Source organism: Mustela lutreola, chromosome 1, assembly GCF_030435805.1.
Source record: "Mustela lutreola isolate mMusLut2 chromosome 1, mMusLut2.pri, whole genome shotgun sequence".
NCBI classification, from domain to species: Eukaryota; Metazoa; Chordata; class Mammalia; order Carnivora; family Mustelidae; genus Mustela; species Mustela lutreola.
Window position 1 is genome coordinate 3,081,438 of NC_081290.1, and position 26,223 is coordinate 3,107,660.

Consider the following 26,223-nt stretch of genomic DNA (forward strand, 5'->3'; position numbering starts at 1 on the left):
ACAGAGAGGGAACACAGCAGAGGGAGGGGGAGGGGGAGAAGCAGGCCTCTCGCGGAGCAGAGAGCCCGATGTGGGGCTCCATCCCAGGACCCTGGGATCATGACCGGAGCCGAAGGCAGATGCTTAACAACTGAGCCACCCAGCCACCCCCTATGGTATTTAAATATCAATATAAAAGAGCAGGAGGAACATGGCTCAATAAGGCATACCTTGGACTAGAAAATATTTGAGCTTTAATTTGTATCCAGGTCCTGTTAACATCTGTTTTCTCGTGATCTTTGGTGTGGTAATAAACCATAATGGTAGCTGGTTAAAATAAGGATATTTAGTTTGGAAGAAGTACTTTTATTTAAAGCACCCAAACGCAGGTAATTTCACTAATAATTTAGTTTTTCTCTTTGTGATTTTTTCCCCCTTTTTTTGTGAAGGAATGATTGGAGACAGTTCAGATGTTCCCTAGCCCAGCAGTAGGGGATACAAGATGTTTAGGATACTAAGTAAGTCAGAGGATTACTTTGTATTGATCTTGCATGTAGAGTAGAGGAAAGTAAAATATACAAAGTTCGTTAGCTTCTCTTGGTTTTTTCTGCTTCAGTCCTCAGCAGGAATGGTCCTGTTAAGGCCGGTCATTTATGTCGTCCTGCACTCCAAATCCTCGATATTTTCCACTCAGAGTGAAAAATCTAATACTGCAGTGTTCTACAAGGTTCTATAGGATCTGGGCCCCCTTTCTTCCAGCTTCCTTTGCCCCTTCCGTATGGGCACGCTGGTCTCTCTGCTGTTCCTTAACCACGGCGACACGTTTCCACTCACTGTTCCTCTGCTTGAAGTTTCCTTCTCCTCGTTCACTGGAACCCGCCGCTTCAAGCCTTGTTCAGTGTCACCTCCTCGGGAATGCTTCCTGGTCACCCTCTTTAATCAATACAGTCTTCTTCCTCTTAAGTTTTGAGCTCCCTCTTCATGTCTTTCAGGGGTAATTTTTTCTCCCAGGCATTTATTTGTTTGTTCTTGAGTCTCCCTTCCTGATACGTTAAATTTTGTTGTTTTTGTTCTGTCTGTAACACCAACACGATGCTTGACACAGAACAGATCCACAGATGTTTATTAGATGAGAGGATATATGCATTTTTCTCAAATATTTTGAATTACTGGTTACATAAAAGCAAAAAGAATACTTTGTATTCTTTGTATATTTGTATAACGAACTTTGTATATTTTACTTTTGCTGTGGGTAGGGGCAGGGGCTTACATCAGGTAAAAGAAGAATGACCAGAATCTTTTTGGGGTGGCGTGCCATTTAAGAGAAGAGCAAACTATCTTGGCATTTTAATAACAGTGATTGGATTAGGAAGACAGTTTACTTTCTTCTCCAGAGCAGTTATAAAATGCAATATGCCTGTTCTGTCCCAGACATTGAATTTGTTCTCCACAGACTTTGCCCTGAGCACTCCTGTTTTGAGGAGACGACTGTAGAAAGTGCTGGTATTCTTCAGTACTTGTAGATTGGCTAAAAACCCAGGAGATGTCATTTTACAAAATTAAATAGAGCGTAATAAACATGAGGCATGAGAAGTCGTCATTTGTTTGGCTTTGGACATTACTGTTTCACCTACAAGCAAACTGAGAATTTGGGGGGAAGGAGATCTAAAATAATTATTTTTGGTCTTTCTTTGTTGTTGTTGTTTTGTTTTGTTGTTGTTGTTGTTGTTGTTGTTGTTGTTGTTTTTGGTATCAAGTACATGATACCACTGAGGCAAAGCATGAAAAGATTTTATTTGTTCATGTATTCAGCATCTGGGGACATCATTGCTGTTCTTCTAAGTATGTTGCAAGTAATTTGGACCTTTCCTTTGCCTTGAGTTCTCTTCAGATACTTTCGTAGGTGATGAGCTCTCTTATGAGATTGGATTAAAATCAACACAATGGAAACAGTTTAGCCTTGTAAGGTGACTGATGCTTAATATGTTTGCCTAATTAGCTTTTGGCTAAGGATTCAAACCCATTAAGTAGCTAGTTAGTCTATGTTTCAAATAAACACATCTGGCCCAACAATGAATGAGGGTTTTTCCTGTGTGAGGGTGACAGATGTGGTGATGGTTCCCCCTGTTCTCTCCCTTAAATAATTAACAACACCCCGGTGCAGTAACCCTACATAGGCAGCCTCAGAGCCAGCTGCACGGTCTCAGAGCGGGATCCGTGGACGTGCCTCATCTCATTAGCCCGCTCTATCAGTTCCCTTCTCATCTTTATGTTACTTCCTGAATTCCATTTGGTTTGAGGATTTTTCTTTTTCAAACCTAAAGGCTTGTGAATTTCAGTTAGTAAGAGAGTTCATGGGAAGTTGCTTTACTTGGGGAGACGGGGACAGAGAATATAGCAGCGGAGCTAGGACCACAGGTTTGCATTTGGAAATTGATCCTGTGAAGTAAACAAAGGTTAAAGGGATCTGGGCACATCTTACCCAGGTATGTCATCGGTCAGCATTCTTGAAGTGGGTCTTTGAAGTATTTTTTTTTTTTTAAGATTTTATTTATTTATTTGATAGAGAGAGATCACAAGTAGGCAGAGAGGCAGGCAGAGAGAGAGAGGGGGAAGCAGGCTCACCGCTGTGCAGAGAGCCCGATGTGGGGCTCGATCCCAGGACCCTGGGATCATGACCCGAGCCGAAGGCAGCAGCTTAACCCACTGAGCCACCCAGGTGCCCCTGAAGTATTTTCTTTGAGAGAGATCTCTGTTTATCAGATTTCTTTATTTGTTACAGATATCCAGATGGAGATGGATTCTTTTTTTTTTTTTTTTTTTTTTTTTTTTAGCAATTTTATTTATTTGAAAGAGAGAGAGAATGAGCAGAAGGGAGAGTGGGAGAGATCAAGCATGGCCGGTGGGAGGGGGCAGGAGGAGGGAGCAGCAGCCGGGAGAGGGAGAAGCAGACACTCCCGCTGAGCAGGGAGCCCACCGGGGGCTTCGATCAGAGGACCGTGAGGTCATGACCTGAGCCCCAGGTAGACGCCTAACTGACTGAGCCACCCCGGCGCCTCTGAGATGGATGCATTCTTAGTACTGAAACAGGAGGAATGTAAAGGTGCTAGTCATGAGGTTGTTCTTTTGTATTTCTTTCACTGGACACAATTTAATTTTAAAGTGTCACATGATGAAACAGATGAGCTCACCAAGAAAAATCTGTGGATTGTTGGGAAGTTTATTTCTACCAGTGGCTCCTTTGTACCCAAACGTCTCCAGTTTGAATAGGAAGGACGCTGTGAAGTGCCTTGAGTCCTTCCCCCGCAGGGCTTCCGCCTCCTGGCCCTGGCGTACCGCGCACGTGTCCCTGCCCTTGCACGACGGGCTCCTCCTCCGACCCTTGCGGAGTGAGACGGCGACAATAGCACAGCTGCTCTGCAACAGCTGAGATCTCAGACCTGTAATTTGGCAAGAAGAACAGAGCAAATTGGGTAAATATATATAAACACATTGTGAAGAAAGAAAAACAGAACAGAATGAACCGGAGCCTTATCCTACAGCTTGTTTGATAGAGATGATTTAAGGAGGCATATGGTATAGTTAAATGTGCTTTCAAAAACATTGGCCAGAATCTTCTGGCAAATATGAAATAAATATCTAAATCAGATGAAACTGATAGTATTAGTTCTCTTAAGAGGCAGTGTGGGAAGACACTTGACAGAGTGTTTTAGTAAGAAGTGGTGGGACATTAGTGTATGTGGAAAATTTCAAGCATGTGATACTGAAGGATCATCCAAATGAATGGTGCGGCAGACTCGGGGTTAGAGCCCGACGTGGTAATAGGATCTTGTTATTTTCTTCAATGTTGTTGTTTTTTTCAGTACGATTATTTTGCCTGGAATAAAATTGATTCAGTCCACTTGTCTTTCTCGGTTAGACAAATTTTCTGCCTTTTGCCCAGCTTCCCACATGAACACTTCTTTTAAAAAATGTAACTATATATGAATGTGCATACAATCCCTAATACCATTATTTTAGTAGCAGGGGGTAAAACAACACCTTATTCACTCTTCTGTTCCTAATGAGGAATGAGACTTGATTTATTTATTTTTGTCATGGATACTAGGATATTAGGTATATCTTTACTCCGAATGTAAACATCAGAATCTTAGTGAGAGCTAATGTGATCTCAACCTTAGTAAGGCTGAGGACTCTCTGTTTCTTTTTTTTTTTTTTTTTTTTTTTAAAGATTTTATTTGTTTATTTGACAGACAGAGATCACAAGTAGACAGAGAGGCAGGCAGAGAGATAGAGAGGGAAGCAGGGTCCCTGCTAAGCAGAGAGCCCGATGCGGGACTCGATCCCAGGACCCTGGGATCATGACCTGAGCCGAAGGCAGAGGCTTAACCCACTGAGCCACCCAGGCGCCCCGACTCTCTGTTTCTTTATTTCTCTACCCCTACCCCCGTGTTAGAACCATTATCTTTTCTTTCATGGGATATATTGCTTTCTTTCTTTATTCTTTTTAAGGATTTTATTTATTTATTTGACAGAGAGAGCACAAGCTGGGGGGTGAGGAAAAAGGAGAAGTGGGTTTCCCACGGAGCAGGGAACTGGATTCGGGGCTCGATCCCAGGACCCTGGGATCAGGACCTGAGCTGAAAGCTCAAATGACTGAGCCACCCAGATGCCCCTGTTGCTTTCTGATTAGACCCATAAATGTGATCGGTTCACCTAAGCTGTTTTGCATCTCCGTCCTAAGTATTATATTTAGTTTTGGAAATTGTCTAAGAGGAACAACAATGAATTTGAACACATGGAGTGATGGCCAAAAAGATGTTGCCAATGTGGAAATGTTAAATAGGGCGAAACTTAAAATACTGAAAATGATATGGTTCAGGTGTGACACATCCGCTGTCTTCAAACGCCAGCTCTGTCATGTGCACGACGGATCTGACCGAGTCTTCCTTGTCCCGAGCGGAAGGCACAGGGAAGCGCCGTGCGGCTCCGTGTTAGGACGATCTTTCCAACAGGGTTATTCAGTGTTTAAGTGGCCAGGAGTGTTCAGAGAGGGACAGACGCACGATGAGATAGAGGATGTCCTTAAAAAAAATGTATTTAAATCCTCTTATGCAGTGCTCCTAAATACTACCAATTGTTTTTTGCTATTACTAAGACATTTGGGATTTTTGGATGAAAGGCACTAAAAATTGAGTGATTATTCCCAAGTATATTTTCATTATTTTATTAAAATATACAAAAACAGGGGGCACCTGGATTGCCCAGTTGCTTACCACTGCCTTTGGCTCAGGTCATGATCCTAGAGTCCCAAGATCTAGACCCACATCAGGCTCCCAGCTCTGCAAGGGTCTGCTTCTCCCCTTTCATGCTCTCAAATAAATAAATAAAATTAAAAATATATATATATACAAAAACAGCGAAAAGGGGTTATTTTCAATGTAATACTGAAAAAAATTATAACTTTAGGCATGATGTATGGCACATCTCTGAATATAGCTTTTTTTCCTTCTGAAATCTGGCAGTCTTCATATATTACTTTACACATTTATTGAAATATCTCAAAAATTATTTTATTCAGGAATCCTTTAACTGTTTTAAAGGGAATATCCTTAGACAAAACACTAATTTCCATATACACCCATCACTAGAAATAGAATCTTTAAACTATTCACAAATATGAAGACTTAAAAGTAACTTTTACAAAGGTCTGTGGACTATTTAATGGAGCTCTCGATTTCAAAATACCTGGAGTCACCGCAGTTCTAATAACATTTTGGCTATTTGCCAGCTGGATTTTCAGTATGTGCAAATTGGAGGTAGATTATTTATTGCTTCTAGCAAATGTCTTTCACAATTTTATTTAATTTTTTCATCTTTGTTAATGGATCATAAAATGGCACTCTTTTGTTGGCTTTGCATAAAGTCAGCAGTAAGTGAATGCTTTGCCGGTAGGCAACTGTGGATTGAAACGTCAACCGTATTTCACAGTGTATGGAATTTCTTAGTTCAGAGTAGCTCTGACATCTGGCACTGAGCTATTCTGTTTTGGAACTCTCCTGCATCTTTAAACATTAAATAAACTCTCTGTGACTATTAGGATTTACTGAGTTTTATTTACTTAATTATGTATCACAATACTATTTAATAATTTTTCATGTGGGATGAATTTAGTTTTATCACTGTGGAGTATCAGTGACATTAAAATGCACGTAAAGCAGTCTTTTTGTTATGGTAAGTGGTTGAGGTTTCTTCTGACCCAGTGTGGGGCTTGAACTCAGGACCCTGAGATCAAGAGTCGTGTGCTCTAGAAACTGGGCCAGCCAGGTGCCCCTATCCTTCTACTTTGAAAAAATATTCCAAGAATGGAACAAAGATTGGATTAAGATATTTGTAAGCAATTCTAAACGATGTAGAACCAGTTTACAGAAAACAATGTGGGAAGTTGTCAGTTCTCAGCCTTCTTCTCTGCCCTGACCGCCCCGGCATTAAGGACCGCGGGCCAGTCCTGTCTCAGAAGTTTTCCTTTGTCTTTCATGATTTGTATTCTCACCTCCCTGGCTGTTTCTTCTCAGGCTCCTCTTCTTAACTCAATTATCCATTAACTCAGTTATCATTATGGTGAGATGCCTGACCATAAGTGCATCTTCTTTAAGGCTTCCTTTTCTTGATGAGGAGCTCCAGATGTCCAGACAAGATCTTTTCCTTAACTCTAAACCCACTATCCAAAGGTCCACTATCCAGTTGTCTGCTGACTCACCTGGATTTTTCATGCGCACATTCGACTTGAAGTTCCCAAGATAAAAGTATGTACTTCTCTTCAAACTCTCCATCTCCTGTGTTTCCTGCGCATACCACCTCACAGCAAAGTAGAAACTCTGGTCATCTTGAATGATTTCTTTCCTCCTTACCTTGTACATCCAATGAATGTCTAGTTGTTTTTATTCTAACTCCTCTATAACTCCCAATTTTCATTTTCACACCACCCTTAGTGCCACTATTTCAATGCAATTTGACTTTAGTTCTTACCTGAAATACACCAAGATATTTGTAATTGGTCTTTCGACTGTAGAATTTACTCTTCCAATCCATGCCCTGCTCTGTAAGAAGAATGGTATTTGTAAAACACACTTCTGACCGTATTTCTACATTATTTAAAAACTCTTAAGACGGATTCCAAGTGTCTAAACGATGGCCTTCTGGGTTTATCAGAGTCCTTCCCCACGCAGGCCGTGTATTCTGAGTCGCCCACTCGTTGCCGCCGCCATGTTGAATGGTTTTAGTTCCCTGACTGTTCTGTGCTGTTCTGGCTTCCAGCCCGTCAAGTAGCGCTCCTCCCCCTTGGATCCCTTTCTCATCGCTTTCCCTCGTCATCTCCTGATCATTCCTTAGGATGCGTCTTTGAGTGACTCCCTGCGGGAAACCTTGGTTGATGACCCCACAGCAAAGCCGAGGAGTAGTGTCTCCCACCGCTGGGTCCTGTAGGAGTCCTGTGCTTCTTCCTGTTTTAGTAGGAACACACTCTGTTAATAATTGTTTATGTGGCTCCCTTTCATTACAGTTTAGTGCTGTGTTTTATGTGTTACTGCAGCTTTGTTACCCGCACATCTTAGCTTGGTGTGTTGGAGGCAATTTACAAATAGTTGTTTAATTCACTTAAAATAGAATGATTGAGTGATCCAATGATTTTACTGACAAACATTTATAAACTAATTTAGAGTGCAGTTTGAGGTTTAAGCACACAACCTATGATGTTGGGTTTAATCAGATGATGTTTTGTAACAGGGAGGAAATTGAAAAATTTCTCTACACCAGCCTGCATGATGTTTATACAGTAGGCAGCTGTCGAACAGTGTCTCTCTCTGTATTTTAGCAGTAAATAGAATAGAAGTTCTTTAAGCAAAAAAGTGTTAGGTAAGTATTTTATTGCTGCTCTGTATTCTTCTATATTATCTATGTCTTTTTTAGTTTGGGTCTCAAAGATTTTATGTGAAAAGCACCTTGTTATTTTAAATAATCTGTTAGAAAAATAATCAGGTGTGACAGTAATTTGGGAATACTGCTGTGTTCCAGCCACTGTGTTAAGTATTTTACATTTATTATTTTATCACGCTCTCCTCCCCCAAACAACTCTGAAATAGGTTCAAGTATACCCATTTTACAGATGGAGGGACGCAAGGCTGAGTGTAGTCACTAGGCTTCAAACCCAGGACTCCTAACTCCTTAAGTCCCGGGCCAGATTTTAATTGATTCTTAGGATAGATAAAAACGAACTCCCCCCACACTTCTCACTTCTCTATGGAATTAAATAAAACCAAGATGGGTTCTACTGTTAGTAATACACTAACCAGAAGTAGGGGTTCCGTAGGAACGAGCAGTCCATAGGTACTAACAGAACTGACGTGAAATCTGACGGGAAACATTACGTATATTGGAATTTGGGGATAACGAAAGGTCAGGGTATTAGGTTTGGATCAGAGGGTAGGATGGATTTACCAATCTGTGTGCCGGCAAAAGAGTGGCGTAACTTTAGGCAAAGGTAGCTTTCATGGCATTGCCAGTTTCCTAAATTTAAATTATTTTAAAAATGTTTTTCTAAAGAAACAACAACATTTAAAGGCAGAACTAACTTTAGTAGTGTATTTTTCATGTTCTCTTAGTATCTAGTAAATGCCATTCTGGTTAACCATGAGCGACGTATGAATATGGTAAAAACCTGGGGGACGGTTACTTCACTGTGACCCATGAGAGAAATTTCAATGTAAGACTCTCATGTACTGATCAGGGATTAAGGACGTTTGGGGTAGAAGTAAATGCACTTTGACTACAGAGTCAGAGAAGTTGGATGGTGGGGCGGGTACCTTTGCAAGCCTGGGTTTCCTCCCTTGGAAAGTGGAGGAGACGCTGCTGCCCAGCTCCGTGGGTCCCTGTGCAGGTTGCAGGAGAAGATGAGCGCGGCGTGGGGGGCTCGTCGTAGGGACTCAGTAGACCCCGTCATTGTCAGTGCTGATGTCGATGACCATGGTCAGCTCTCAAGAAGGGGAAGGCCACCTTGTTTTGGTTGAGGCCTCATGTCAGAAGAATCATCTGGGGCTTTCCGTATCTGTGGAGACTTGACTCAGTTTTGTGACACTAACCGCGTTTACTGAGATCTGGGGATAGTGCACAGTTGTTTCGGTTGCCTACAAGGTCTCATCAGCATGTATCTCTGCTAGGGGAAGGGGTGAATTTGTTGTAGGAGGACCTTCTGTTCTTATTCCATTTGGATAAGCATGAACATTTTTTTTTCCTTTTTCTCCATCTAGGAGCATTAGAATGTTTAATGTTTCCTTCATTAATTAGAGAATGGCTTTATTTCTGGTGAATTCTAAGCACCAAATTATCAACAACTTCAGTCTTATCTACTGAACTCATAAAAATTGAATCAGTAATTTATTTGCAACAATCGTATATTATTGTGACTTAGATCATCTTCCCCCAAACTAAAACCATGCCTACCATGTGATATGCTTTCTGGTACTTGTTTTAGAATAGAGGAATTGGAAACCAGGAGATTATTTTTGGATTCAACTATGCTTCATCTTCAAAAAGAAAGAAACAAACCAAGGCACTCATTTCTGCAGAATAAGCAATTGGGTTGCAGTTTCCTTTCTTAAATAAGCCGCTTGGCATTCTGTGGGAAAGTAGTTCAAAAGTTCAAACAGTTGATGTAAACATCTTAAGTTTTCATTCATTTCTGGAGATAGCTTAACTTTTTTTGTTTTTTTAAACAAAACATTTTGGAGGGAATAATTTATAAGACCTATTTTTAATAGGAGTATTCCTGAATCTTGAAGAAAAGTTCAGCTCCAAGTTTGCTAGGAGTATCTTTCCTGATGGCTCTGTTCCTGTATGACCCCAAACTAAATATAACATTGAGTAAAAAGCACATACAGATTTTGATTTCAATAAGCCTGTGTGGTCTGATGGGGAGACTTCAAGATTACTCAGAACCCTACCTAGCTTTACCACTTTAGGCAAAGCAGTTAGCATTTCTGGGTTCTCTGTACCCCATCTGCACAACTGTGGAACGACCTCCTACGTTAAGGGCTCTTGTGAGGACTAAGGAGATAATGTCCATGAAATGCTGAGGGGGGTCTTTGGCACGGAGCGGGGACTAAATAATATGTCTTGTCTCCCCTCCCTGGCATCATAATCGAAAATTTTACTGGTGGCTGAAGATTGTTTCTCTTTTATCATAACTCTCTGCAACTAGTAGCATTTGGCTTTCAATTCAAGGGATAGAGAAGAAATCTTCTAAATATAACAATATTTTACTAGTTTATAATTTCAATAATAGTTGTAGTTTTTAGGGCACCTGGGTGGCTCAGTGGGTTAAGCCTCTACCTTCTGCTCAGGTCATGATCCCAGAGTCCTGGGATCAAGCCCTGCATTGGGCTCTCTGCTCAGCAGGGAGCCTGCTTCCCCCTCTCTGCCTGCCTGCCTCTCTGCCTACTTGTGATCTCGCTCTGTCAAATAAATAAATAAAATCTTAAAAAAAACAGTTGTCGATTTTAGCTCTTAATTCTTAGAATTCAGAATGTTTTGTGAGAATGGGAGTATGGCCCTGTATAGAAGCCGGATTACCAGAATGTTACCTACCACTTTCTGCTTTAATGGGTGTGCAGCTTTGAAATGTTGGCACACTGATTATTATAGGATAATATACCATGTAAACTATTTTGGAAAAGGGCGGTTTCCTTAATATTTAAAAGTCTTCTTTTTTTTTCCCTCTCTTTTGATATCCTGTTAGAGCGTTTTTTTCCTTGTTAGAGATATTTAGTAAAAAAGTTACCAGGGGTGCTCGGATCGCTCAGTGGGTTAAGCATCCAGACTCTTGGTTTCAGCTCCGGTCATGATATCAGGGTCCCGATATCAAGCCCTGCACTGGGCTCTGCGCTGGGCATGGAGACTGCTTAAGATTCTTTCTCTCTCCCTCTCCCTCTGCCCCCCTTCTCCAAAGCTTTGTGAGCACTTGTTCTCTCTCTTTTTTTCTCTCTGAAAAAATAAAAATAAAAAAATTTTAAAAACTTACCAACCCCTGACTGAGTGATCCCAAATAATTACTAGAATCTGAATTAATGAAATTTAATTATTACTGTCTTATAATTTGAAATCATACTTCAAAAATAAGAGCAATATTCTAACTCTGATGATTCTTAGCCATGAAAAAAAAATCATCCTTTCTTCTACCTTTGTCAAGATATTTTAATGTCCTGGGACCCTCCACAAAAATACCTACAAGTAAATTGAATTATCTTTTTTCTTCACTTTAGTTCTCTTATAGTATTACTTTCTCTATATTTTACCCTTGAATGTTTTTTTTTTTTAATTTCCTATTTTTTTGTTCATAATAATCTTACAATGATAGTAATATCTGAAGATTGGTAAAGGAACCTAAATAAGATGTAAGGTTTTTTTTTTTTCTTTTTTTCCTCTTCTTCTTTTTAGGTTTTTGTGAAAACAGTCTCAGCATTTCTCTTAAGGAATTTTTTTAAGTTCCTACTTACGTTAATACTTCTTCAGGAACAATTAGATCATCTAAGGTGTTTGCTTCTGGCTACTAAGTAAGGACTCGATGCAGGAAAGGAAGGCGCTGGCACAACTGATCAAAAGTAGAGTTTCTCGATGGTCTGAAGCATAGAAGGAAATAAAAATCTCCCACAATCCTCTGGTTTTTAATGTGTCTTTAATTACTTTTTTTTTTCATTTTCTTTCAGAACTCTTGATGTTTCAGTGAGCTTTAATGGAGGAAAATCTGTCATCTCAAGCTCACTAATAGTCACAGCCACAGAATGTGTAAGTAAAAAGTTTGCATGAAGTTATGCTTTAAAAATAATTCCATCCGGAAATAATTACGGCTTGTCCATGCTGTTGCGTGCCACAGTGAGGAGGATGCACACAGTGACGCTCGAGACCACCACAAGGAAACGCCGCAGAGAATTTATTTTACATGGTTTCTTTGTTCTCTTTAGCCTCATTAAAAAGATATTTTAAGACAGTATAACTTTTATTTTGATATTTATAAAATTCAAAAGTTATATTTAAAAATCAAAATAAGGAAGGAGAATAAAGTTCAAATGAAGCATTTTCCTTGAAACATTAAATGTCAAAATGGAATAATTTTTTTATGTTATGAAGGTTGAATTATTGTGCCTAAGACATTGATTATGTTTTTGAAATTATTAGTCTATCTTAATAATGGCCTCACATTTCATCTATTTTAAATGTTGGTGCTTTCTAATATGAGTAAGTAATCTGATTTTGATAACTTGATATATCTCAGTTTGGAAATCTGTTTTCGTTGGGATGATTGACTTGTAGTACCTAAGATGCGGTCATTTAGAATGTAAACTTCATTGTTAAGACAGTGTTTTTCTTGTAGTTAATTTTTGGGGCTCATGGAAAGTTTTGATATTTGATTGTTGAACATGAAAACAGGAAACACTAAAGGGTATGAGTACATGGCTATTATTTTTATGAGTATATTATCTTTGCAAAAAAGACATTAATCAAAGCCAACAAAATCCCTAAATTCTGGCCTTTTGAAAAACCAAAATTACAAACCTAAACATTTTCTCATATCTCATGGTTTCATGGCTTTATATTCTGATCTTTAAATCAGAGACACATCTTTCCTTCAAGAAACAACATAACTCAGTATTATCTGTCTAGGGACACTTGTTTTCTCTTTGCAAGAAAACGTTGCAAGGAAAATAAATATCCATATGGACCCTTGGGCCACTATGGAATTTTCCGGATTAGTCTTTATCAACACCTGTGTTTCAAAAACACTAGGGTTTTTTTCCTCTTTTTATTTGTAATTCATGTTGCAATTTTCAGGTTTTCTGGCCTCTCAGGATGTGGTTGGGATTGCAACCTTTTTGTGGTTATGTCGTTTCTCAGTGCTTAGGTCACTGAAATGGCATTCTCACTCTGTCCTTCCTCTTACTCTGCACCCCTAGCCATCTTTTTTAACCTGTCTTGCATGCACGCAGGAAAATGAGTGTTTGCATCCCATAGCCACACACAGCTTTGGTGTGCAGGATGCATTTGGAATTTACAAAACACTGTACTTTTACAGAAGTCCTCCTCGGCCCTTCCGGTTCTCAGGAGAGCCCATTGTGAGTCGGGTTCGTTTGAGAGTAAGGGGATTTTAAAAAAAGGTGACATGGGTTGTGTCAGACATGGAGAGAGTGAAAGGGCAAGTTGTAATATTAAGTAAGGGGTCAAAGTAATTTTCTTGAAAAGGTGAGATTTGAGTAGAGGCTTGAGGAAGGTGAGGGAGTGAGCCCTGACGACCACCCGAGGGAAGAGAGTTTTACGCAGCAGGAGCAGCGTGAACAAGGCTAAGGAGGCGCCGTACCGGACAAGGGTAAACCGGGCCACGGGCTGGAGAGAGGTAGCTGGGCAGAGCCAGAGTCTCGAGACGCGTGGAGGGAGGGGCGCAGATCACGTCTGGTTGTCTGAGCCATGTTAAGGCCTGGAGTGTTTCTTCTGAGGGAGATGGGGAACTGTTGGAAGGTGACATGATATGGCTTAATACTTGGAAAAGATCATTCTGGCTACTATATAAAAATAGGCTTCACACGAGGGCCAGATGGTTTTTAAAAAATCTGGAGACCAGGTCCTTGGCTACTTCAGTAATCCAGGAGAGGGGAGGATGTCTCCCCTGAGGAGTCAGCGGTGGAGATGGTAAGGCGTGACCGGATTCAAACACATTTGAGTACAGGGGGAGCACGTGGGATGTGCCGACAGATTAGATGTGGGTGTGGGAGACGGACATTAAAGATGAATCCGGCCTTTTTACCTGAGCAACTAGTAGGTAGAGTGGTGTTTAGAAGAAGACGAAGACTTCTGTTTGGGGAATGTTGAGTGAGGGATGTCTCTGTGGCCATCTCCGTGGAAGTATCGTGAAAGTAGTTGCTGAATATACAAGTCTGGAATTCTAGAGGTCTGGGTTGGAGATACACATTTGAGAGTTGTGTAGAGTGAAGTAATCAATGAAATTCCACGTGATTTTTACTGAAAAAAAAAAAAGAAAAGAAAGAAAGTAGCTTTTATGAGCTTCAAACAGAAGGGAAAGAGTACCAAAGAAAGTCGTGTTTGTTTGTTTGTTTGTTTGTTTGTTTAATTGGAGAATAGTTGACATGGTTTTATTTGTTTCTGCTGTACAACATAGTGATGTGATATTCATGTACATTTTGAAATGGTAACCACAAAAGTAGTTATCATCTGTCCCTCTACAGAGTTGTTACAATATTGTTGACCATGTTGACTATGTTCCTTGTGCTATGCATTACTTCCCCGTGTTTCATTTATTTTCTAACTGGAAGATTGTACTTCTTAATCCCTCTCAGTCTCATCCAGTCTCAACCCTCCCTTCTGGCAACCACCAGTTTGTTTTTGAGAAAGGTCTTGTATTCTTGGAGGTCAGGAGAAGCTCGGTCCTGAAAGGACAGCAGGACCTAGGCAGGAAGAGAGGAGGGGAAAGCAGATTACAGATAAACAGAAAAGGAAATTGAGAGTAGATATGTTTGATTGGAGTGAAAATGGTGGGACGGAAGCTTGGAAAGAGGAAATTTTAGACCGGATTATCAATAGCCTAAAGAAAGAGAACAACTGATGGAGTTAAAGTATCCTGCGGCGTGCTGGGGTGGCACAGGCGGTTGGGTGACCAAGTCTTGGTTTTGGCTCCAGTGGTGGTGTCCAGGTCACGGGGTTGATTGAGCCCCACACTGGGCTCAGCTTAAGACTCTCTTCCTCTGTGCTTGCCCTCTCACTCTCAACTAAATGGATAAATCTTTAGAAAAGTAAAGTATCCTTTGATTGAGGAAAGGATCACAGTAATAATTTGTCAGGTCTGTCCTTCCTTCTTCTTCTTCTTTTTTTATTTTATTATTTTTTTTTTGCCTCTCCTTCTCTCCTTTCTTCCTTGAAGTGAGAGAAATATGTAGTGATAAAGAAAAATTGTGCCGGACAAAGCTACATAGGTGAGGAAGACCTTCTTCACAGCTATTACAGAGCCCCCTGGCTTGAGCATGCTACTCTTATGCCAGGGTTGTGGGTTGGAACCCCATGTTGGATGTAGAGATTAATGAAAAAAGAAAATCTTAAAAAAAACTATTACAATAGGGGAGAGAGATTGAACTCAAGACAGCCGGGACAAGGGGTGGAGGGAGTTGCAGGCCACCTGTGTATGCTACTGGGCTTTACCCAAAAGAAAAGTACACTTTCTTATATTTTCCTGACAAGAAGTGGTGTTAAAACTTGGAGCTAGGCACCCATGAGATTAGGCCCCTGCCCTTCCACAGAGACTGAGAGATGGGGCACCATTTTGTTCGGTGATTACATTTCAAAGTGGTAGCTCTCAGGTTGAGAAAGACATTCCCTCTAGGACCCATAAAACTGGAAAGAGACTAAAATTGATATACATTCCAAAGAGACAGAGAAAGATTTTGCAATTAGAAGTTTTCTAAAGCAGATTCTCTTTAAAAAAGGGAGATGAGGGACCTATTGCCAGGAAGAAATCTGTCTAAAGTTTAATCAGGCTGAGGGAAAGTGTAAGTTCACCTTGGTCCGTAGGATAAGTGAAGTGAGTAACAGGAAGATAGCTCAAGAGGTGGGAAGGTCAGGACACTTACCCTGTAAAGGAGCCAGAGGGAAATGGAATTCCCATATGAAAAGAAGGCAGCATTAGGAGGTGAAGGAGAAAAGGTCAGAGGTCACAGTGACCTTGATGCTTCGGTTCAGATTGATGATTTATAGCCTTCTGTGTGAATTTTATTATTCCAGTAGTTATTACAAGTTAATACCGTGATTCATTTTATTGCACTAATAATCATGGTGTAATTCATTTTCCCCATTAGAATTAGCCATTATTGTGTATTCAAACTCAAATACCTCTAGTGTGTGGTAGTAATGTTATCATTTTATAGCTATGGAAGGTGAGATGCACCTGCCGATGTTGTCTTACATCTCTGTTCAAGGTAGAATAGGGTAGTGGGCAACATTATAAATGCCCAGGCATCGTGTTCAGTGCTGTTCAGTTTGTCGGGCACATTCGGGTAGGACGAGACGCAGGTCCTAGTATCACTCATTGTAGGAGGATGTCTTCGGCTTTCACGGGCGTTGGAAAGCCCAACAAAATAAAACACCACCGCTTTGGCAATTGACGAATCCTTGTGGAAATCCCACAAATAAAGAAGCCCTTCTCGTGTGCTCCAGGAGCATCAGGCTCAGTTCTGCCGAGGCCCTTACGTCACTGAGCTGCAATTTCCTGTTTACTTCTGGGCTTTTCTCTGCAGTTTTGAGATGTTGACAACAGGGCCTGGGCCTTGCTCTTTGGCCTTCTCCCAGTGTCTGGTCGCGACACAGGGCCTGTGCTCCAAAGTGATTTGTTGAATGAATGAATGAAAGTAGCTGTATAACTAGTTTAAAAGTGGGAAAGTGGGGGCGCCTGGGTGGCTCAGTTGGTTAAGCCGCTGCCTTCGGCTCGGGTCATGATCCCGGCGTCCTGGGATCGAGTCCCACATCGGGCTCCTTGCTCGGCAGGGAGCCTGCTTCTCCCTCTGCCTCTACCTGCCACTCTGTCTGCCTGTGCTCGCTCGCTCTCCCTCTCTCTCTCTCTGATGAATAAATAAAATCTTAAAAAAAAAAAAAAAAAAAAAAAGTGGGAAAGTGAAGGATTAGATTTAAGAGACTTAAGAGGAGAGCCTGAGAAGGGCTTATATCTAGACAGTGAGTTCCCTTCATCCGTCTCAAAAGATCTCCTCAATGTGTCTCTGCTTAAAAAAAACAGTGAAAGGTATCTTTCCTTTTTCCCTTGGAACTACTGTTCTCTGGACTCTTCTGACATAACCGTATCCAGAATATGTTTTGTGAGCATGTATTACGTGCCAGACACCGTGCTAAGCCCGCAGTACCCGTGCCAAGCACTTGATGACTTCATTAAACACGGACAACTCAAGAGGAGGCTATTCCTGTCCCTTAATTTTGCAGGTGAGGACCAGAAAGCCACCTGCCATCCCTAGTGCACATTTAGGCGAACACATTGGAAGGTGCCTCTTCTGTGGGGTAGACCAGCTGTGCTCACAGTGCCTGGCTTGGTGCGGCCGCACATGGGCTGACTGCAGCCCTCACTGCCCCTGAGAGGGGGCTGGCAGCCTGGGGCCTCTGGAAGTTTACTTACTGCTCAGTGTCACTGTCAAGTAAATGCTAGGATTGAGAACAGAGTCCGAGGCCATCCCCCGGCCCCGCCCCCAGCCTGAGCTTTTGGGCAATCTGCCTGTAACCAGGGCCTGATTTCCTTTATATAGAACACAGGTTGGCGGTTTGTTTCTGTAAGAGGTCGACAGTATGAGGGTTTGAGGGCCACACAGTCTCCATCACAGCTACTCCCCTCTGCCGTCGGAGCACAAAGGCTCCTGTACGCGGGTGGGTGGCTGCATTCAACGGAGCCACGTGCCCTGAGATTTGCATTTTATGTAACATATTCTTCTTTTGATTTTTTTCAGCTATGTAGTAACATAAAAAAAAAAGTCTTAGCTTGCCAGGGGTCTTATGAAACAGATGAGCTGATTTGGCCTTTGGGACATAGTCTGCTCATTGCTGGTAGGGAATCTTCCAAGAGAATCCAGAACATCATCAGCATTCTGGGACTATTTTTTCTTTTCCTAAATCTAAGTCTATAGGAGAAAAAAAATTATGGGGACCCGTTTCCCCTTTCCCACATCTGTCTTTTTCGATTGTGGCTCTGTAATCAATTATTTTCTAGGTAGGTCATGACAGTTTTGACATTTTTTTGAGTGATTCTTCTTTCCCACAGTTACGTGAGTTTTGAAAGTTTTGAGCGATTGCTCTTCCTCACAGTTCTTTTGCAAGGACTGGAGTGGCTGGTTTGTTTTTATACTTGTGTGATTCTCTTGGCTAGAATTTCCGTTGCACGGGCAGGGTGAAGTTTCTGATTAGAAAGCTTGCTTGTAATGAAGGAAAGGAAATTAGATGCAGACCAGGTTCAAACACTTCTTGTATCCCGGATGACTGCAGACCAGACTCTCTCCACCCTAAGGTCAGGCTCAGGCTCTGCTATGTCCTCAGTTACGTCTTAAAAGAGTTTTGGCTTCATAGCTTGAACCGTCATCTGGGTAGTAATTCTCAAACTGGACTCCTCAGCTGACTTGCACAACCAACTCCTCAGAGACATCTGAGAATGCCATTTTTTCAAAACTCTGGTTACAGATTCAGTCCAACAAATGGCCAATTGAAAGGTCATCCAACAAACAGACACTGATCCGTTGTAACAGATGGCCAGTTCTCTCTGTATTAAAAAGAACTACCGTTTTTCAGAAATTTGTGTCTCAGACCTTCTCTTTAGCTCCTTCAGGTGCCACCAAGTCCCCTCAAACGCTGTGTTCAGCCACCATTGTCTTTCTCTTGTCCTGTTAAGAGGTCACTAATTCTGCCCCATTTTCTCTCTGGGCTGGCTGGCTTCCTTTCCTTTCCTTTCCTTACTTTTCCTTTCTTTCTTTCTTTCTTTCTCTTTTTTAAAGGTTTTATTTATTTATTTGAGAGAGAGACAGAGATAGCAAGAGAGAACACGAGTGGGGAGCAGAGGGAGACGCAGTCTCTCTGCTGAGCAGGGAGCCCCACGTGGGACTCGATCCCAGGACCCCAGGATCGTGACCCCGAGTGCAGACGCCCAGATGACTGAGCCACCTCTCTGAGCCCCTCCCTGGGCTCCCGTACTTCCTCAGGGCCCCAACCAGGTTATCTGCCTTCCACTTCCCCACATCTGTGGTCATTCGCTCGGGGTCTGTCCCTCCAGCTAACCCGTGGGCTTCGCGAGGACTCGTGCAACTCTATAACTGTGGCACCTGCTCACTGCCTGGCATTGATGACGCAGCTCCGTGTGTGACTGCGGCTCTTACGTCCCCTCCCAGGACCGAAGTCTATGTGTTTGACCTTTCCTCAATTTGTTTATAAAGCCACGTGAACAATGAGGTGATTTCCCTTCCAAGACTGAAGCCTTTCATGCTCTGAGAATGGCTCTGGCCAGTGAAAACAACGGAACCGGAAAACCTGAATTTGTATCCAGTTAATTGAGCTCCTGTCTGGGCCTGGGGGCATCGGGGGACGGCTCCATCGCTGACCGCAGGGTTGCCGTCGCAATGCAGGACATTCTTAGCTTCCTCTGCCCTGTTTTCCATCACTTAACTAAAATACGATTAGGATTAGGTCTGCAGGTCTTTAGATAAAGTGTGCATTCTTTTTTAAAAAATTTTATTGAAGATGAACCTTTGGAGTCAGTTGATGTAATAATATTGCCATAATAAATGTTTATTTCCATCTGGATGTGCATAGTATTTTATTAATGTTCCTAACAGAGTCATTGTTTTGGAGAAAAAAACCAAGAATTTTAACTGCCTGTCATGGCGAGCCCATCTACTTGACATTCTGTCAGTGTGATATCTGAATCTCCGGCTAATGACACATCCATAGCAAGAAAAAAACTGTAACCACTACACTGTTAGCAGATTGATATCCTCTAGTTGCATGTTCCTATTTCTGAGCACAGAGTTTGAATTCTAAGAAAGGAGGAAATGAAGTGTTCGTAGAACTTTCTGAAAACTGTATTGCACAGACAGTCCCTTTCCCTGAGGGCTGTGGCCAGGTGCTCAAGGCCCAGGTGGGAAAGGCCCGGTAGGGTTTGCCATATTCGTGCTGTACATAAACAGATTGGGGGTATCTCCTCGAAGAGGTAGGATCCCGAATTTATGCATTTGACAGAGTTTCTCCCATAGGATATCACACTTTCCTATGTATTTCTTTAACATTCTTATACTGTCATCTTCCTCTTTGCCTAGATTTTGGAGCTGAGCTTAATCAAGGCTGTGCAGAGTCACATGATTTGTGCATGACTGTTTAGAAGTCTGTGTAGAAAGATACCCTTTGAGTACTTCTTATGTGGCCTGATGTGTGTTCTGAATTGTTTTCTTAGGTTTTAAGGACAGAGAATTTGATATTTGCTTGGAAAATTTCCTCAAAGTATTGACATTCTGTCTCTTTTTCTCTCCCTTCCTCTGTCTCTCTCACACACACACACACTCGAGTTTCTATGAGCCAGACATTAATTGAGATATTTAAGATACATTAATAATAAAATGTTGAGCTCATATTTTCATTCTACCAAGAGGTTGCCACATGAATCCTTGTCTTTTTATTTCTTTTCTTGAGTTAATTCTTTATGGTGAGTATCACGTAATAGCCTCTTCTCGTGCCTTAAGGATGGTCAGATAGTGAATGGTAGAACTCAGTGAAGACAGTGTGTGTGTGCAAGTTTCCATAGTTCGTCTCGTCTTCTGGAAGATGAGATAAATAAAATGACCAGAGATTCTAAGTGATAATATTTTGGGTGGTGGCTGTTTTGGTGACTTCGCAGCCTTACGCCAGCTGCACAAATACCTGTGTGCTTCTTCCTCTTCCGTCCTGAGGCAGAATCAGAATCAAATGATGGCTTTAATTGTTCATGTGGAGTTCATGCTCCATCTCTGGAAAGTAATGAATGTTTGATGATCTATGCTGTCCTGAGCATTAGTTATTTTATTTTTTTTTAATTTTTTATTTATTTTAGAAAAGATTTTATTTATTTGTTTGATAGAGACAGACACGGTGAGAGAAGGAACACAAGCAGGGGGAGTGGGAGAGAGAGAAGCAGGCTTCCCACTGAGCAGGGAGCCCGATGAGGGGCTCCATCCCAGGACCCTAGGGTCATGACCTGAGCCGAAGGCAGATGCTTAATGACTGAGCCACCCAGGCGCCCTGAGAATTTGTTATTTTAAAAGTAGATTTATTGAAACTGAAAGGCTGCTAGTAATTGCTGTCTACAAAAGTGGGGTTGTTTGGGGGTGGTTTCCATGCTGCTTTGTGCTCATCTTTTTTTTTTCCTTCCATTGTGATAAGAACAGATGATACAGGGAAAGGATACACAAGTCGAGATTTTTCTGATAAGCTGAACCTAGTGTGTTTTGCCAGCACTTCCTCGCCCTGTCTTCTGAGAACGACCTTCTCTTCTGTTCTCAGTTGTTTACATGTAACTGGTTACGTACAGATTCTTATCTCTTTTGTGCATCTGCCATTGTGTACGGCCTTTAATTTTTTTTTAAAATGTTTATTTATTTATTTATTTTATTGAGGGAGGAGCCAAGGGAGAGAGAGTCTTATGCAGACTCTGCACTGAGCTCCGGGCCCCAGGGGCTCGATCTCACCACCCTGAGGTCATGACCTGAGCCAAAACTGAGGGAGTGTGGCCCTTACCCAGCGGCGCCCCCGGGTGCCTCGTACTGCACTCGAAATTCCGTTGCAGAAAGTTCTGACTGGATGCTTCTACCACTGTTACTTAAACATTGGGAAATGTCTCAGCCTTGGTCAGTCCCAGCCCTTCTCGGCGCGGGCTCTAGGCAGTCCTAGATTTACGGGTATCGGCGGGGTTGTGAGGAATAGGACGGTTCCGTGTGCCGCGAGCTGAGCTGCTTTCCTGCAAAGCCGCCGCTCAGAGCTTGGTAAGCGCGTTAACATGAACAGCGGTTTTCTGAGAGAGAGAGAGCTGGCATGGTAATGGCTTTTCCACAGAGTTTCATGCTGTGGGAACCACTGGCTTTCTTATTTTGTGGATTAGGAAACAGAGGCTCCAAGAAATTAAATAATTTACTTAAAGTTAAACCTCTAGACCAATACTTTTAATACGGTGCCATTGGAAGATGGATACTGGTGCCCCCCACACACACCGTGCCACCCCTCTCTCTGTCCGCCCTTGGGATAAAGTGGCTTTTACCCTGACCTCTGGGCTTTGTTTTGTTTTCTCTTTTTAATTTAAATTCAATCATCGAACATTACATCGAAAACTAATGTTTTGTTTTGTATTTTAAAGATTTTATTTATTTGAGAGGGGGCGCGAGCAGGGGGAGCTGCCGAGGGAGAGGGAGAAGCAGGAAGCCCAGTGGGGAGCTGGTTCCGGGACCTTGAGATCATGGCCTGACCCGAAGTCAGATGCTTAACCCACTGAGCCACCCAGACACCCCTGGGCACATACTCTTACTTGTTTTGAATGACAGGAGATGTATCTTTGAAAATGCCCATGAAGTCCCAAAGAGAGAATATATTGATTTATTTACAGGGTTTTTTTTCCCCTCTGCATTCATTCCTTTGAAAGAAAACAAAGAAATAAAACGAGGAAAGAAATAAAACAAAGAAAGAAAAAAAACACACACACAGAAAACAGAACGTTATTACTGGGGATACTAGAGGGGGTTGGGGGGCAACACCTTGTGCCCTGGGGAATTTTATCCTCACGCCAAAAATTCCGTAGATACTAGTCTTTGCATTTGGGCGTTTTGCAGGCCTATCTCTTTGGACTTCATTCTCTTAGTCAATCATTTTAAATGCCAAGCATGGCGTACACAGCAGTACGTAGGCTGGGCAGAGCCCCATGACTTGCTGGAGCTCACAGTGAAGAGTGACAGAAAAGAGAAATTAAAGAAATAATCACAGTGTATCGGTGTATCACAAATAATGTGTGATCAGCTCAAGACTGCAGTACCGAGAACCATAATGGTACAGTGAAGAGGAGCCTCCCTAGGCAGAGGCTCAGAGAAGGCATCCTGGGGAGGGGCTTCAGGCGAGCCACGTAGGAGGACTAGGTGGAGGTGACAGGAGGGGGCGGGGCAGGGCCCAGAGCAGGTTCCTTAGGGCCGGAGGAGCTTGGCGGCAGGAGGTGAGAGAACACCAGTGCGGTTCTTGAGAGGCTAGCTCCCGAGCCCGGAGAACCCTCTGAGGTGCGAATGTTGGCGGTTGCTTTCTTGCACTGATGCAACGTACCATCTGCCAACAAGAACCGCAGCTGCTGGGAAGCCCGGGCGGCTCAGTCCGTTAAGTGTCTGCCTTCGGCTCAGGTCGTGATGATCCCAGGGTCCTAGGATCGAGCCCCACATGAGGCTCCCTGCTCAGCGGGGAGTCTCCCTCTCTGTCTCCCCAGCCCCTGCTCCTGCTCTCTCTTGGCGTCTGTCTTTCAAATAAATGAATAAAATCTCTAAATTTTTTTTTTGTTTGTTTAAAAAAGAACCATTTGTTGTTGGTTTCTCCCTTGCTTGGTCATTTTTGATATTTATTGTAAATAGTGTTTTATCGTCCTAGAATCTGGAAAAATGTTCCATAAGTTTTGCCTAAAAGTAATCATGCTTGTGATCCAAAGCCTTCTCCAGAGATAAATGATAGGGACCATACGGCCCTTCCGTATAACCCCAGGTAGTGATTTTTCTTACATTCTTTTAAGGCATAATTTAAAACTGTTTATAGCACTTTGGAAGCTTTCTTTTTTCTACTGTTTTAACATAACCTGTATGAAATAGAATATAAAGGAGTTTATAGAATTTAAAGGAATATAATGAAAATCTGATTTGACATTGGTTATGCTCTCTGCATCATTTTCTGGTGTGTCCTTAAAAAAAAATGTGTATTTGGAATGTAACCCTATGCTTTACTGACCACTTTGTTTCTGTCTTCTGCCTCTTCTAGTCTAGTGGGACGGCTGCCATCATTGCTATTCTGGTGTTACTGCTACTGCTGGGCATTGGTTTGATGTGGTGGTTTTGGCCCCTTTGCTGCAAAGTGGTGAGTAAGGGGGATCTGCACCTCTACATCTTTGCAAAGCAGTGAGGTCTAAAGTGAGGCCTGAAGTATGACTCAGTGCCAGTGTCCAACAACAACAAAGTTTCAGTAAGCAAGTTGAGTTTTAATAGTTTTTATTACACACTAAATTCTAGAAAACATGCATGCCAATAAATATTTATTATCTGACTTCGTCTAAAACACATTTCAAAATCAAGTTTGGAGGGAGGCGGGGAGGGGGGCGGAAGGTGGGAGAGGTCGGAGCGATGAGGGGCTTTCCCTGCAGCGCAGAAGAGCTTCCAGTAATTTGAACGACACTTTCACTTGGGGTCACGGGGAGAAGCTGGGGATCTGTCAGGTTTTCTTATCCGTTCGTACTGAATGCTTCATTACCTCTTTGAAAAGTCTATTTTGGGGCCTTCTCTGTTTGCCTCTTGGAAAAGCATTTTAGAAAACAAGTCACGGACAGATGTTAGGGTGTCTGGCAAGTCCGCAGTTGTGAAGTTATGACTGTTGGTTTGTTTGTGTCCTTTCGTGTTTGAGTCAAACCTTGGAAAAAAGACAGGTTTCTATTCGCTTTCTACTGCTACTGTAACAAATCGCTCCACATTTGGTGGCTTAAAGCAACACAGACTTATGATCTAACGGTTATTTAATCACGGGTAGGAGATGGGTCTCGCTGGACTAAACTGGGCTGGAAGGTATCGACAGAGATTCGTTCCTCTGTTAATGCTCTGGAGGAGTCCCTTCCCCGGTTTCCCACCTTCTAGAGGACACACCAGCCCCTCGCCTCATGGACCCTCCCTCCAGCTTCAAAACCAACAACACTGCATCTCCTGGGCCATGCTTCTGTAGTTACGCTTCCCTGCGACTCTTAACCCAGCTGGGAAAGGACCTCCAGTGCTAAGGAACCATGTGAAGAAACTGGACCCACCTGGATCACCCAGGATGGTCTACAGGATGGTCTACCCTCTCAAGATCCCTGACTCTCTCAAGCTGCAAAGTCCCATTTGCTGTGTCATGAAAATGACTCATAGCTCCAGGGACCTCGGGGTAGGGGGGTTGTCATTCTGTCTTCCACGGGGTGGACTGTTGGGTCGTAGAGTTCAACACATTTCAAGCATTCCAGTTGGGACTGTTCAGGTTTCATAGGGAAAAGTATCCTGAAGAAGCACCCGTTTGAAGCCCACCTCCTCCTCGATAGCGTTCCTTTCAGTGTTGGCACGTCACACAGAGCTGGACGTTTTGTAGATCACAGTGGGGTTGTACACGAGTTTACAAGACCGCCTCTTTCCTCCCTCACTTTCGCTGACTCACTTCAGTTTCCTTGTAACTTCAGGCACTAGTCTGCAGGACTCCGATGTCTATTACTAATTATCCTTCAGTCCGATTTCATGAATCAAGAGTCCTTGATCGCAGAGTAGGTGGTCCATGGAGGAGGCACAGAATTAACTCCGACAACGGTAGACACGAGAAGCATCCTGTCTCTTTGCTGAACTAATCAGTTTCCTGCCCTAGCGATTTCTGCTCAGTTTCCTGCTATAATCTTGAGTATCCTAATATGGTTATTTTAGGGTGGCCTGCATTCTCGAGTCTCAAATTGAAAAAGCAAAAAAGTTGCCCTATTATGCTTGTTTTTTTTTAATTTAAATTTATTTAAATTTTAAATAAGTATAAATTTATTTAATTTTTTATTTAAATCTTGCTGTGGTGGGGTTCCTTCATTACTTCACAATTTCATTTATTATCGAACAGAGGGCTCAGTGTCAAAGTATCTGATTTTTTAGAAGATGTATGTGAAAACCAAGCTAGGCTTCTCTGGGACATTTCTAATGGGCTCAGGTCCAGATCTTGACCATCATTTTGGATGTTACGGAGAGGACTCCGTCTCTGAGAGTGGGTCCATTTACCACCCCGAGACTACAGATCGTGAATCATGGAGTATATTTCTTTATGCAAAGCCTAGAGGGAAGCCTTGAAGGTGTGTCGTCAGGATGTCGGGAGGGCTTCCTAGCCTTACGAACATCGTGAATGCTTACTAATTTCTGAAACTCAGCTTAATAGAGACGCCCACCTGTTTATGACATTTAGAACTACGGATTAAAGGACACCTAGCCCTGAGTATGAACTGATACTTATACTTAGGTACAAATGAATCATAGCAAATGTTTTCTAAGGTAGCTTTAAAAGCAGGGTAGAGGCAAAATTCTGTACTTCGCCCTTGGCAGCCGTGTCAGTACTATGTTAGGAACTGGGGGGGAGAGTAACAAGAATGGCTGTAAAATGCCGTGGAAACTCACGTTTTAATACGGAAGCACAGAAATGTGGACGGAGTGTAATTGGAGGGACACCAGCCACCCAAGAGCAACATTTGTAAAGCACAGTAAGAACATGAGGAGGAGGGATTTGCCAGAGTTGTGGGGTTATCTCAGAGACACTCTCCTGGGCTGATGCCTGCAAACGGAGTTTTGAATAATGAATAAGATGTTTACTGTTGATGAGGGACATTTCCGATGACGTGTGCGAGGAATTGCGTCGGGT

The 26,223-nt window shown here is 42.4% G+C and overlaps 1 protein-coding gene across 1 annotated transcript in view; it reads left to right on the top strand.

The window, feature by feature from the left end:
- ANTXR2 (ANTXR cell adhesion molecule 2) overlaps nt 1-26,223 on the top strand; it is a 147,330-nt gene that overhangs the window by 43,262 nt on the left and 77,845 nt on the right. Inside the window, exons 11-12 of the mRNA XM_059155773.1 lie at nt 11,739-11,817; nt 23,590-23,685. Of these exons, the coding sequence (XP_059011756.1) occupies nt 11,739-11,817; nt 23,590-23,685 (175 nt within the window). The remainder of the gene's footprint in view (nt 1-11,738; nt 11,818-23,589; nt 23,686-26,223) is intronic.